General features: G+C 44.7%; 1 protein-coding gene across 2 annotated transcripts; it reads left to right on the top strand.

Annotated features, from left to right (window-relative positions):
- The first annotated feature begins 5,656 nt into the window (after positions 1 to 5,656).
- Positions 5,657 to 9,005, top strand: UBP22 (ubiquitin-specific protease 22). Of its 2 annotated transcripts, none has more exons than XM_087668223.1 (3): positions 5,657 to 6,728; positions 6,830 to 6,958; positions 7,076 to 9,005. In XM_087668223.1, exons 1-3 carry the CDS (start codon positions 5,908 to 5,910, stop codon positions 7,926 to 7,928), a joined length of 1,803 nt encoding a protein of 600 aa, XP_087524349.1. In that variant the 5' UTR covers positions 5,657 to 5,907; the 3' UTR covers positions 7,929 to 9,005. The 2 variants fall into 2 exon arrangements, with proteins under 2 accessions (XP_087524349.1, XP_087524350.1); XM_087668224.1 differs by having other exon boundaries at positions 7,081 to 7,217.
- The last annotated feature ends 3,960 nt before the right edge of the window (positions 9,006 to 12,965 follow it).

The following is a 12,965-nucleotide window of genomic DNA, read 5'->3' as shown; positions in this document are numbered from 1 at the left end:
TGCTACCAATCTAGCCTTGTATGCTGGCTTGGGGTGTCCAGGGGTACTTTTTAGCTTGTACATCCACTTGCATGGCAAAGCCTTCTTGCCCACCATAGGCAAGGAAACCAAATCCCAAGTGTCATTCTTATGCAGGGAGTCTATCTCAGACTGCATAGCCCTCTCCCAGGAGTGACTGTCACCCCTGCACATAGCCTCATCATAGGTGAAAGGCTCTCCTGCATCTATAACCAAGACATAATACATCGAGGGCTGAAATCTATCACGTGGACGTCTGTCTCTAATAGACCGTCTCATGGCAGGCTCTGCTGCCTGCCCAACTGCCTGTCCAACACCTTGACCATGAGCATCTGCTACAGCTGTAGGTTGTCCAACTGCCTGTGTAGGAGCTCTCGGCTCCTCCTGAAATATGACCCTGCGGATCTCAACAACTCTCTCAGGCTGCCTATGCATTTTGTCTTCATGGAAGACTACATCATGACTATGGATGACTTTCTGTGCCTGCAGATCCCAGAGACGGTAACCCATCTCGCTTGCATCCCCATAACCAAGGAAAATGCATTTGACACTCTTGGGATCCAGCTTACTTCTCTTGTCCCTGGGCACATGGCAAAATGCCTCACATCCAAAGACACGGAGATGCGCATAAGAGGGAGGTTTTCCAGTCCATACCTCCTCTGCAACCTGGAAATCCAAACCACTAGAGGGTGATCTGTTTATGACATGCATAGCTGTACTAACTGCCTCAGCCCAAAAGCTTTGTGGTAGACCTGCATGGCTAAGCATACTGTGTACACGCTCCTGGATGGTTCTATTCATCCGCTCAGCCAAACCATTCTAGGGGGGGTGTAGGGGGTGGTCAACTGACGCTTAATACCCCTCTCATCACATAACTGCTCAAAAGCATGTGAGACATACTCATCCCCATTATCTGTCCTTAGGCATTTTAGCCTATACCTAGACTGGTTCTCAACCAATGTAAGCCATCTTTGAAACACAGCTAAGACATCGGATTTCAACTTAATGGGATAAGCCCAAACTTTTCATGAAAAATCATCTATGAACGTAACAAACTACTTTGCACCACCCATAGACTGACAAGGCATGGGCCCACAGACATCCGAATGTACCAATGCCAAGGGCTCACTCATGCGTGGCCTACCAGACTTCTTATGCGTAGACCTAGTCTGCCTGCCATAAAGACAATGCTCACATGAATCAAAACATGCATAATCAAGGGGCGGTAAGTACTGCAAACCAGAAAACATTTCATTCCCTTCAAAGACATATGGCCCAAACGGGAATGCCAAAGAGATACATGTGGGATAGAATCCACAGACAAAACATGATCAAGGGAAGAAGCTGATATAATCAAGGGGTAGAGACTGCCACCCTTGGCACCTCTCGCAATCACAAGTCTGCCACCACGAGTGATCTTCCATGTAGAGTCTCCAAAACATACATGATATCCTGCGTCATCAAGCTGTCCAGTTGACATGAGACTGCGTGTCAAAGCAGGTACATGACGTACATCCTGCATAACAAAACTGCTGCCAGAAGAAAACTAGAGCCTAACATCACCAATGCCCACAATATCAAGAGAGCTGTCATCACCCAAGTGCACAGAACCCGAAACAGTATGGTATGAATGAAACCACTCTCGGCAAGGTGTCACATGAAAGGACGCACCTGAGTCCAAGAGCCAACACTGTGCATACATAGAGTGTATCTTTGTCATCTGCGAAGCACTAGAAGAGGCTGCTAGGATATAATCATCATCATCAACATTCTCAGGCTGCATAACATTGATCTCTTCAATTTTAACACTGGACTTTGCAGGTACTATGCTGCGATCTCAAGACTTATCCTGGACTTTGTCTTTCCCCTTATCTTTGCGCCTTTCATTATGCAATTCATGGCATTGTGGCCTAATATGGCCCTTTTTCCCACAATGGTGACAAGTAACATCTGCATTCCTGCCACAGGATTTGCTATGTGACTTCCCACAAGACTTGGACCGAGATTTTTGAGAATCCCGTCCACGGCCACTACCACTGCCATGCTTTCCATATCCATCATTCCTGCCTCTAACTGTCATAGCATGAGACACACGAGAGGCATCCAAATTCTTACGGTTAACCTCTTCTTGCAGAAGAGCACTCTCAGCATCAGATAATTTCAAGGTAGTAGTAGAGGCACATAATGTAGTGCGGAATACATCCCATGACTCATTAAGAGTACAAAGCAAGAAAAGAGGAGTGACATCCTCTACAAAAGTGATGTCCTGCGAAGTCAAGTTCTTGAGTATAGCATGGAACTGGCTCAAGTGAGCAGACATAGTCACATTCTCCTTCATGCGCAGATCCATAAACTGCTTCAGCCAATACATCTAACTCGCTGGACTTTTCTTGTCATAGAGATTTTTGATCTTTTCCCACAACTGCCATACACTCTGTTCTTCCTCAAAGACATTATAGTGAGCCTGTTCTGTGAGAGACAATACAATAGTGGACTTGCATAACTCATCAAGATCAAGCCATTCCTCATCTGGCATAGTTATAGGCGGATGCCCGCTTGACCTCAAAGGTTTGATCTACAATTTCTGCACCAACACCTGCCAAATTTGGCTCTTCCAATAAGAGTAATTCGTACCATCAAGCTTAGTGATGTTGAAAATAGCATGATCAGTGGACGAACTCGCCATAATGTAGGCTGGAAGACTGTAGACAGTTCAAAACTGCTTGCTGTTTATTGCAGAAAATGACCAAAAAATCACCAAAATCGAGGAAAAATGGTGAGAAAAGTGGAACTAAAGATGCTGCCCACCAAGTACTAGTGAAAGTACATCATTTCAGAGTGTTTTAGCATGAAAAATCCATGTCAGTCCATACATATATGCTTGCTGTAATAAATTTCAGATTTCAGTAAAAGAGAGCTAATAGTGCCAAAATTGGATCCCAATGCAATCAGATATTGCCAAGACCAAAGCCGGCATCATGCGGGCATAGCATAAGCATATGACAGTTGATAAGCATGAATCCAACACCCAACTATGTCATACAAACATCTGCCAGTGAGTAGACACACCCCCCAGTCAACGGGGCAAAGTGTTCTTGCCACTACCAAAACTTGACACAAGTAGGTGTCAGTTCACAAAGATACGGATCCAAAACTGAGACTTAGCTCATAAGCATACAGTGAACTAAGACATATGATGTATCATCCCAAAAGGTAAGAAGTCCCAAAGTTTCAAGTGTTTGTAACTGCTCAATGGCATGTAACGGCTCAATGCATAAAAGTACCACCTGCTCAATGTCTGATAAGCATTCAAGAATGCTCCCATTGGCACAAAAGCCATATGTACAAGCTCAAGAGCTCAAGCTCAGACAAGACACAGTGCCAATGACATAAGTCCAAGACAATACATCAATAGTGCATCTCGAACATGTAGGCGGTAGAGCATCCGTATGTAGCATCTATAAGCATGCAAGACATCAAATACATCCCAATCCAAACTCTGACAAGCCAAGTAACATCCAAGACTACTCCAGATAATCCAAAATGCATCCAAGATGGAGCTTCAATGAGCACTCAAGTTAAAGTCATCCCTCGATGATCAATACATCATAGCATAACCCAAGACATACATCCGGAACCAATAGGCATATGTCAAAGCATGAAAGATAGCTTCAGCCCAAGAGTATTCAGCATGCATTTATTGTTATAAACTGTGTATTTCCAGCCCCAAAATCAGGCCAAAATCATAGCATTACATGTAGCTTCAATCCCCCAATCAATCGTTATACAATAGGCATCAAACTGGTTATGTAGTCATGCCCAAACAAGCATAGGCATACAAATACATGCTGTTTCGAACCTGAAATTTATTGCAGAAGATTCTGTCATCAGAATTTGGCAAATCCGACATCACCATCGCGTCCAGAGCATACTAAACCCCAACTTAGACTCTTACCTTGCCTGAATCGGGTTCTAAATGCTCGAGATATGACAAAAAGAGTGATTTTTGGGTCAGATTTTGAAAACAAGCGCAAAAAAAAATGTGAGCTGGTTGGGGGGGTCTGCTGTCTCACGTGTTAACAATGGGGCCCAAAGGGGGCACAAATGAAGGCCAAAGAAGGCCTACACCAAGCCTTAGCAAGCCTTGATAGGCTGGAAGCAAGATCCAAGTGAAGGAAGCTCCAAGAGGTGTGAGCTATGGCTGCCCATAACTTGTTTACAGCCTATGAGACCTGAGAATTGAAGTAAACCTTGAAGAAAATGATCAAATACCTTTGATGTAATGCCCTGAAGGTACCCAACAATGCCTGGAAGGTGCTTGGGAAGCTGGGGAGTGACGGGAGCTCGAAGGAGTCGGATATGGTTGCCGGGAAGGAGACCCAATGCAAGTAGGGAGTCGATGGGATGCTGAGAATGCCACGAACCAAGCTCAAGAGTCGGAAAGCAAAGCTCTGATACCAGTTGAAAGGGAGCGACGGATCGAAGGTTGGACTCGAGAGCTATGGCGGGAGAGCAAGAGCAAGAAAGGGAGAGACTAGAAATGGGAACTCCAACATTCACAATGTATGACCGGGCCTTCCTTTATTCAAACTGTCACTAAAAGAATAAAGAATAAAGTGACGGTGACGGGCGCCCGCCACCTGCAGTGTGCAGTGGTGGTGAGTGTAGTGTAGTAATACATGGGCGGCTAGGCAGAGGGGCCTTTACCCCCAATAGTCAAGTGCTTCAGTAAATAAGTGCGCCTAAATAAATATCAGCGCCACACTTTTAATGATAAGATGCGTGTCCATAAAAAATGATAAATTTTTCTAGATAATTTGAATACATGCTATCGCGCCCAGTGCTTTCCAACGCCACCGCCGCTTGCTTTACATATTCACTGAAGCATTCACAATTGTTAGAAAATAATAAAATTAAACCGACAAAAGTGAATACCTAGCAGTCTTCAGCTACAAAATAAATAAATAGGTTGGAACTCTGTCCTAACCTTAATTTAATACGAGCGCACTCTAAACTCATAAATGTCCATTAATTTAAATATGTATTTTGTAGAATCACCCATTGTGGAGTCACCCACGTGCACATTAAATTAACATGACGCACGAAAAGGATAGGCGTCCTTGTCAACTTCTCGCACAAGGAATCCACCTTATGTACGAGCCTCGGCAAATAAATATAGTTTTATGGAATCCACCGCAAAACCTCACGGAATCCACCGTGGTCTCACGAAATCCACCGTGGAATATGCCTCCTGGCATTAGTGTGTCCCGTAGAGAAATTATAGTGTTCTCTCTCTCTCTCTCTCTCTCTACACACGCACTTAGGAGGCAAGCCAGAAACATTGAACCTTTTGTGAGAGTAGACACAATATGTAACACATGGTGGACGCATCCAAGGGACATAACTTAGAGCGGACTCTCTCTTTACCTAGACTCATGGCGCGTGACATAATTTAGAGTGGACTCTCTCTTTACCTAGGCTCATGACCAATTGCCTCTTCTCCTACTTAGGCTCCCTTGGGAGGGGGGCAAGCCCAAATGAGTGGGCGGTCACAGAATGTGATACATGGTAGGTGCTGCCCAAGAGAGAAGGATTTTATAGTGTACTCTCTCCCTCTGCCCAGCTCGCGCGCGCACACACACACACACACACACTCTCTCTCTCTCTCTCTCTCTCTCTAGCTACCTAGACGTCTCACGATCTCTCGCCTGTCTACTCCTTCCGCATCCCTCTATTTGTATATAGGGGCCAGTCGATTCTCTGTGTTACAGGTCCACCGGCAGAAAGTTGTGTGAGACATTTCCTGAGCAAATTACTCTCTCTCTCTCTCTCTCTCTCTCTCATGCTTCTCAGAGAAGAAGGGAGACGCTCGAGTTGGTGGAATGTGCCATGTCCCTCCGGAGGAAAGGCGCCCTTGTAGAGGCCTACGCGCCATGTCCCCACCTTCTCGACTACAGAGCCAAGCACGGCGCCCGCCGCTTCCGAATTGTGCAGCGACGCATCCGAACCGCCCCCCTCGGCCGCGCCAGCCTCGCATCGGAGGGGTCCGACATGCCCCACTGTGCCACCTGTAGTGCCAGCCATGGCCGCCTCTATGCCTGCCTCCTCTGTGCTGCTGTAGACTGCTGGATGTCGCGTGACACTGCACATGCCTGCTCGCATGCACAAGCCAAGCCCGGCCATGACATTGCTGTCGATGTTGATCGCGCTGAGCTCTTTTGCTGCAGCTGTGGCGACCAGGTCTATGATCTCGACTTCGATCGGACTGTAATCGGTGCCCAATCGGCCATAGTTCGCAGTGACAGGAAGCATCGCAGGGGGGAAGTGGGATTCCACTGGGAAGATCTGCAGTCAAGCGGGCCAGAGACGAGGCGGAAGAGGCGGAGAGCGGAGTATCGGCCGTGGGATCCGACTTTGAAAGAGCAATTGCTTTTACGACGAGGGTCAACTTCTCTTGATGGTGATTTCTGTTTACCATGGGGTTTGAGAGGTCTGAATAATCTTGGGAATACCTGTTTTATGAATTCTGTCCTGCAAGCTCTGCTCCACACTCCCCCTCTCAGGAACTACTTTCTGAGTGATCGGCACAGCCGTGTTGCGTGCCAAGAACGAGGTATGCATCTGTGTCTTGGTTGTGACATGGACACCATTTATTCAGCTGCCTTTTCCGGAGAACGCATGCCTTACAGTCCTGCACAATTTCTTCACAGGCAAGTTGCAGAGTCACAAGCTTGTAAGCCTTTCTTCTGTTGTTTGGGCTTGCTTATATCATTTGCTGAGGGAGTATCTGTGGGTCTTTTCTTGGTTCCAGCTGGTGGCAGCACGCTTCGAACCTGGCTGGGTATCAGCAACAAGATGCACATGAGTTCTTTATATCCACCATTGAGGGGATTCATGCTAATGTTGGCAGACCATCATTGCCAGCAGGGAGGATAAAAAGGTTTCATGCCATATCTAATTACATGTTTTGAGGCACATTGTTTGTGCACTGCTGGCTTTTACTTTCGATCTTTTAATTACAGCTGTTAACTCAAGCAAGATTTCTTGTTGGTGGCAGTGCAGGTGATGGTGACTGTGAGTGCATAGCACACCAGGTCTTTTCAGGGCTGCTGCGATCTGATATAACATGTACAGTCTGTGGATGTAGCTCAACAACTTATGATCCATGTGTGGACATCTCTCTTGATTTAGATGCTAATGCTACTGAGATTAAAGGACAATCAGTCTTTTGCATGAGGAATGGAGATAATGGGCATTCTGCCAATGGAGGTCAAATGACCAGCTTAGATTCAGGAGTCTCTACTTTGTATGGATGCCTGGATCGTTTCACTCGTCCTGAGAGGCTAGGGTCTAATGAAAAGTTTTACTGCCAAAATTGTCAGGTTCAACAGGAATTTGTCAAGCAAATGTCTCTAAGAAAGTTGCCACTTGTATTATGCCTCCACATTAAGAGATTTGAACACTCTTCTGTTTGTAACATGTCGAGGAAATTAGATCGATACGTGCAGTTTCCAACCTTTCTAAACATGGCTCCATACCTTTCTTCCACGATTGTGCGAGTAAGGCATGGGAACCGGCTTCCGCTCATGAGTGGTGATGAATTGGACTCTTCTGTCTCATTTATGAGCCCTCCTGAATTTGAGTTATTTGCAGTGATTACTCACTCAGGTAAGTTGGATTCGGGTCATTATATTACATATCTACAGATTGAAGGAGAGTGGTACAAATGTGATGATTCTTGGGTCACTCAGGTGAAGGAGGATGTTGTAAGAGCTTCTCAAGGTTATATGTTGTATTATGTCCAAAAGACCTTCTCCTATAAAGGTGGCAAGCGATGCCCTGAGAAGGCTTCTGGTGACAGCAATGGGAAACATATAGAGTTAAACGGAGATTTGGCAAATGGTCATTAAAATCTCAATGTGAATGTGTATCTCAGGAATTCTTAATTGATGTTTATGAGCAGAAGAGGGTATATTGTTGCAACGTTAGAGTTGAACTCTGCCGGCCATGCTCGTGGTGTAGTTGAGAGCCTCTTTGGATGGCTAATATTCAGACTGAGTGCCCAATCAACATGAAGCATATGGCAGCCCTTCAATTATTGTGGATGAGCACATTTGAATGCACATTCTAGCAGCATCAAAGTTGAAACTTTGCTATCCATGCTGATGATCTGGCAGGGGTTGCTCTCTCCACTCGAGAAGCCTAACCTTCTGGACAGCTAAGGTTCAGGTTAGGTGCTTAATCAACATGCAGTATCAGCATTGGAAGCCACAACTTTGAAATTTTAACCATGAATTTGGGGACTTTTGTAGCCCCAGTATTGACTACAGTCTACACTGGAGTTTTAACTGGATTGGTATTGTCATGCTTTCCAGCTGCAAGTGGGTGTAACTGAGCCGTGAATGAAAACTGAGCATTTCATTCTTTTGATACCCTTCTATGTTGAAGAACCTTAGGACAATATAATATGAATACTTTGAATCATGAATTTGATGTAGATTGAACATGGATCTTGTTCTCTTGTCAACTGATTTCTGGAAGCACGGTGCATTACTTTTGGTCCCTTGACAGAGTTTGATTGCAAACTCTCTTATGAAATGTTATCAGTTAGAGTGCTCATCCAGGATCATCATAACTGCAATTGTCTGAAAAACTTGCAGTCGAGTTCTGTTCAAAGTTTGGTAGAAACTGTTTGTGTTTAGTTCCAAAGAATTTCGCTATCCTCCTTTTCCCTAGCCACAGATGGATGGTATGATATGATATAGAACTCTCAGCTTCTCTTGAAGATGAAGATGCGTACAATGTTTCATGTTATGCTTTTGGACTTGTGCTATCTTGCAGATTTATGAACCAGGTTTCTAGTTTGTCCTTAACATTATCATGTTTGTGTGTTTCTGATGGCCTTGAGAATGTTGTTGAAAGGGCTTCCTTGAGCAAGGAGACACCATCTATCCTCCAACATGAGGTGCTTCTAGGGGCGCATTTGAAGACTTGTGATGAGTTAGGCATTTGTTGACACAAGGGTTTCTTGTGCCTTGGGATCTAGAGGCATGAAAGAGAATAATTGTTAAAGGGTGCACCATCTTACCATTGAGCATCCTTGTAAAAGAAAGAAAATCAATGACATTTTCACATGATGTCCTAGTACTTTTTCACATGGGTCAAAGAAGCTAATAAAGGTGTGATCCCATGACCAATCTAAACTCTTCTAGATAGTAAGGAGCCACTCTCTAGTTCTATTAGTGAAAGTATGAAGAGAGACTTCTAGAGGTTCTATATGATGTATCTAGCATATACATGAGGAGTGCCTTGAGATTGCTTATTGGTTGTTGCTTGTATGGTCTATTCAAATTTGTCTCAAGATTACTACTTGGAGATGGATTTATGAATGTAAGCTTCAAATTTTCAAGTTCTCATGGGAGCATCCCCTATACTAGTCAAAACTTAAACTATTACCAACAAAAACCTCCTCTCCTCTTTTTCTCTTTCCTCCCCCCCCTTCCCCCCCCCCCCCCCCCTTGTAAGGGCTTTGTAGCTACACCATGGCGTTGCTACCAGAAACACCTATATAGGCAGTAGTAGTGACTCAATCCTTGCTTGGTTTCCACTTTACGTGTGATTTTCTTTACCCAGTGGTGAACCTTCATATGTGCGGCATTATGAGGGTATAGTCTTGGGATGTGCCTATGTTGTATTGTTTCTTTCATTGAATAAAACAAGAGTATACCTTGTTCTCACATATCGTATTACCTTTTTGTGCCATATTGAGTGAGTGAATGAGTGTAGGTACATCACACTTGGTATCAAAGTGACTTGCTCGGAGTGAAGGAGTGCCCACGGAAGGAGAGGAGTTTCCAAAGAAATCGTGTCAAGACGACCTATGTCCTATCTCTCACATCATGTCGATCCCTGTGGTGTCAGTCCCTGTCGCGATGACCCTCGGCACGGTGACCTCGACGTCAGCCAACATTTGAAGATGCGATGCGGCTTCCATGCAGTACGACCACCATATGAAGGGCGAAACGTGGCTTCCCTGTGTTGACAATATCAAAAGTTGAGGCGTGGCTTCCCACGACCACATGGAGGATTATAGAGAGAATGCACCCATTTCAACAATGGAAGAGAGGAAGAAGAGCCGAGGTCAAGAATAGAGAGTAGCTCAAGAGAAGCAAGTAGTTGGTTTAGAGAGGTAGTTGGAGGGCATGTCAAGCCTATTGGACTCAATCTGGAGGAATCTGCAAATGAAGGAGGAAGAAGAGGCAATGAGAAGAAAACTAAAAGTGGAGTAGGGTTATAGAGAGTGGGTGATACAACAACAGGAAGAGGAGAAAAGACATAGATTTCAAGAGGAGATGGATCGGTTAGATAGAGATGAGACTTTTAGGAAAGCTCAGGATACAAGGAAAGACGAGGAGAAGGTAGTTGAAGTAGGCATCAAGAAGAAGGATAAGAAGAAAGACAAAAGATAACCATAGGGAAGAGGAGGGGAGTGATAGTTTAGAATACGACTATGGCAAGTTCAAAATATCACAACCCACCAAGTACAAAGGAGAGAGAGAGGTTGATTTTGAAGAGTGGATCACAAAAGTAGACATATACTTGAAGTATGCCACGATCATTGAAGACAAGGGAGAACTAGTAGCCATCTACTTAGAGGAAGATATTGCTAGTTGCTATCTATTGGAACATGAGCAAGGACACATTATTTTTCCATGGGAAGAACTCCAAGAGGAACTCAAAGACTATTTCACCCCAAAGATGGAGAAAGTCAAAGTTAGAGATGAATCTCAAGCAAACATAAGGAAAGATGGAGTATGATAGCAAATATATGCAGCTCATGTTGCAGCTACCCAAAATGGACAATGACACTAAGCTACATGGATTCCTATTTGGTATGCGAGAATGGGCCAAAAGAGATGTGGAGAGACATGAGCCAACTAGTTTAGTTGAGACCATGAGGATGGTTGAAAGACTAGTTGACCTAGAAGGGATAAGGACAGCCCAAGGGAGCTAAACCAGATTCAATACCAACCTTACCAACAACTCTTGGACCCCAAGACCCAACACCCCTAGAGGCTTGCTCTTGGAGATGTGGGGATAAATATCAGGCATAACCCCAGCCACGTCACAATCTGCCTTAGTGCCAAGAGAAGCAATTGACCGATGGGGGAACAACCACTATAGACCAACTCCGAGTGCATCATATGGGTCCATGGGATCAAATACATCATGGTAGAGATCCCAAGGCTCAACCATGCTATCAAAACTGATGCCCCATGGACAACACAACCTCATTAAGTGGGTCTAGAGTAGCAGCCACTAGTGCATATGGAGAAGAGGAGCCGCAACCCCCGCACATCTCAGAAATTCCTAGTGGAAGCAATAAGAGCCTAGACCATCCAAGGGTGGGGACAATTAGTGCTTGTCCCTAATGCATAGCGACCCGCGTAGCAGAAGTCCAACACTTATACCTCAAAGGCAGAGTGAGTGAAGGAGATTAAGCCATCATGGTAGACATAGGAGCCACCCACAACTTCATCACCCTAGATTGTGTAGCTAAGCATGGGCTCAAATTGTCCAAGGCCCCATAAGGGTTAACGATAACCTTTGCACAAGGAGAAGCCAAGGAAGTTAAACAGGTCTTTGCAGTGCATGTACAATGAGGGAAATGGAAAGCCAAACTCAACTTCTTAGTCATTCATGTGGACGATTTTGAAGTCATTTTAGGCCTAGGGTTCTATGATGACAAGTATGTCATTGCAATGTTTGGGGAGTTAATGAGATGATGCTGGATATGTAAGGAGAGGGCATTAGAGTACCTTGTGAGAGAATGCAATTGCCAGGCAGCAGGACATCAATCAAAGTGCATATGAAGGAGAACAAGCTTGGAGTCCCATGCCAAATGGTGAAACCAGTCACTGACCAACTAGAAGCACTAACCGAAGCACCGCCTTGCCAGCTAACCCATATTAGGCCTCGCATCATGACCTGCAGTGCCAAACAAGTGGAGAAATCAGTAAAGCAGGGAGACATGGTGTATTTATGCATGATTTGGCCCATTGAGCAGGAGGTCACCAAGAAGCCCAAACTCCAAGTTGGTAATATAGAAGTGGAAGCAATACTTGAGGAGTTTAAGGATGTGATGCGAGTAGAACTACCCAAGGGCCTACCACCTAAAAGAGAAGTGAACCACAAGATCGAGCTCATCCTAGGGGCAATCCTATCGGCTAGATCCCCTTACTGTATGAATCACGTTGAACTCATGGAGTTAAAGAAACAATTACATGAATTGGAAGAGCAAGGTCCGACCTAGCAAATCCCCATTTGGTGCCCCAGTGTTGTTTGTCAAGAAGAAGGATCCGGGACTTCGACTATATGTCGACTATAGGGTCCTTAATAAGATCACCATCAAGAACAAGTATCCCATGCCCTCTTAGATAGGCTACATGGAGCCAAATACTTAAGTCGTATAGACCTTAGGTCAAGGTACTATCAAATTCACATAGCAAAACAAGACATTTCCAAAATAACCTTTCGTACCCAATATGGAATCTTTGAATGGCTAGTTTTAGGTTTTGGATTGAGTAATGGACCGGGCACCTTTTGTGGCCTAAAAGGATGGCATCTTTTGGCTCGAAATAGATGCCTTCATCATTCTCTACATAGATGATCTAGTGTATGGTAAAACTCTAGAGGAACACAAAAGACACTTATGCCTGGTTTTTGAGTGCCAAGCTTGAAAAATGCAAGTTTGTAGTGAAGGAATTAGAGTTCCTAGGTTTCATCGTAGGCGAGGCCCGCATCAAAGTAAACCCCAATAAAGTAGAAGCCGTAAAGAATTGGCCTATGTTAAAGATCGTGAGGGAAGTTCATGAATTGTTGGGCTTCATGGTGTTTTGTAGAAGATTCATCAAGGATTATAGCCTAGTCACCGCACCACTATCCTA

Source organism: Lygodium microphyllum, chromosome 26, assembly GCF_053477565.2.
Source record: "Lygodium microphyllum isolate KBCC chromosome 26, Lygodium_microphyllum_v1.1.10, whole genome shotgun sequence".
Taxonomy (NCBI): Eukaryota; Viridiplantae; Streptophyta; class Polypodiopsida; order Schizaeales; family Lygodiaceae; genus Lygodium; species Lygodium microphyllum.
This window is presented reverse-complemented; position numbering and strand designations above follow the sequence as displayed.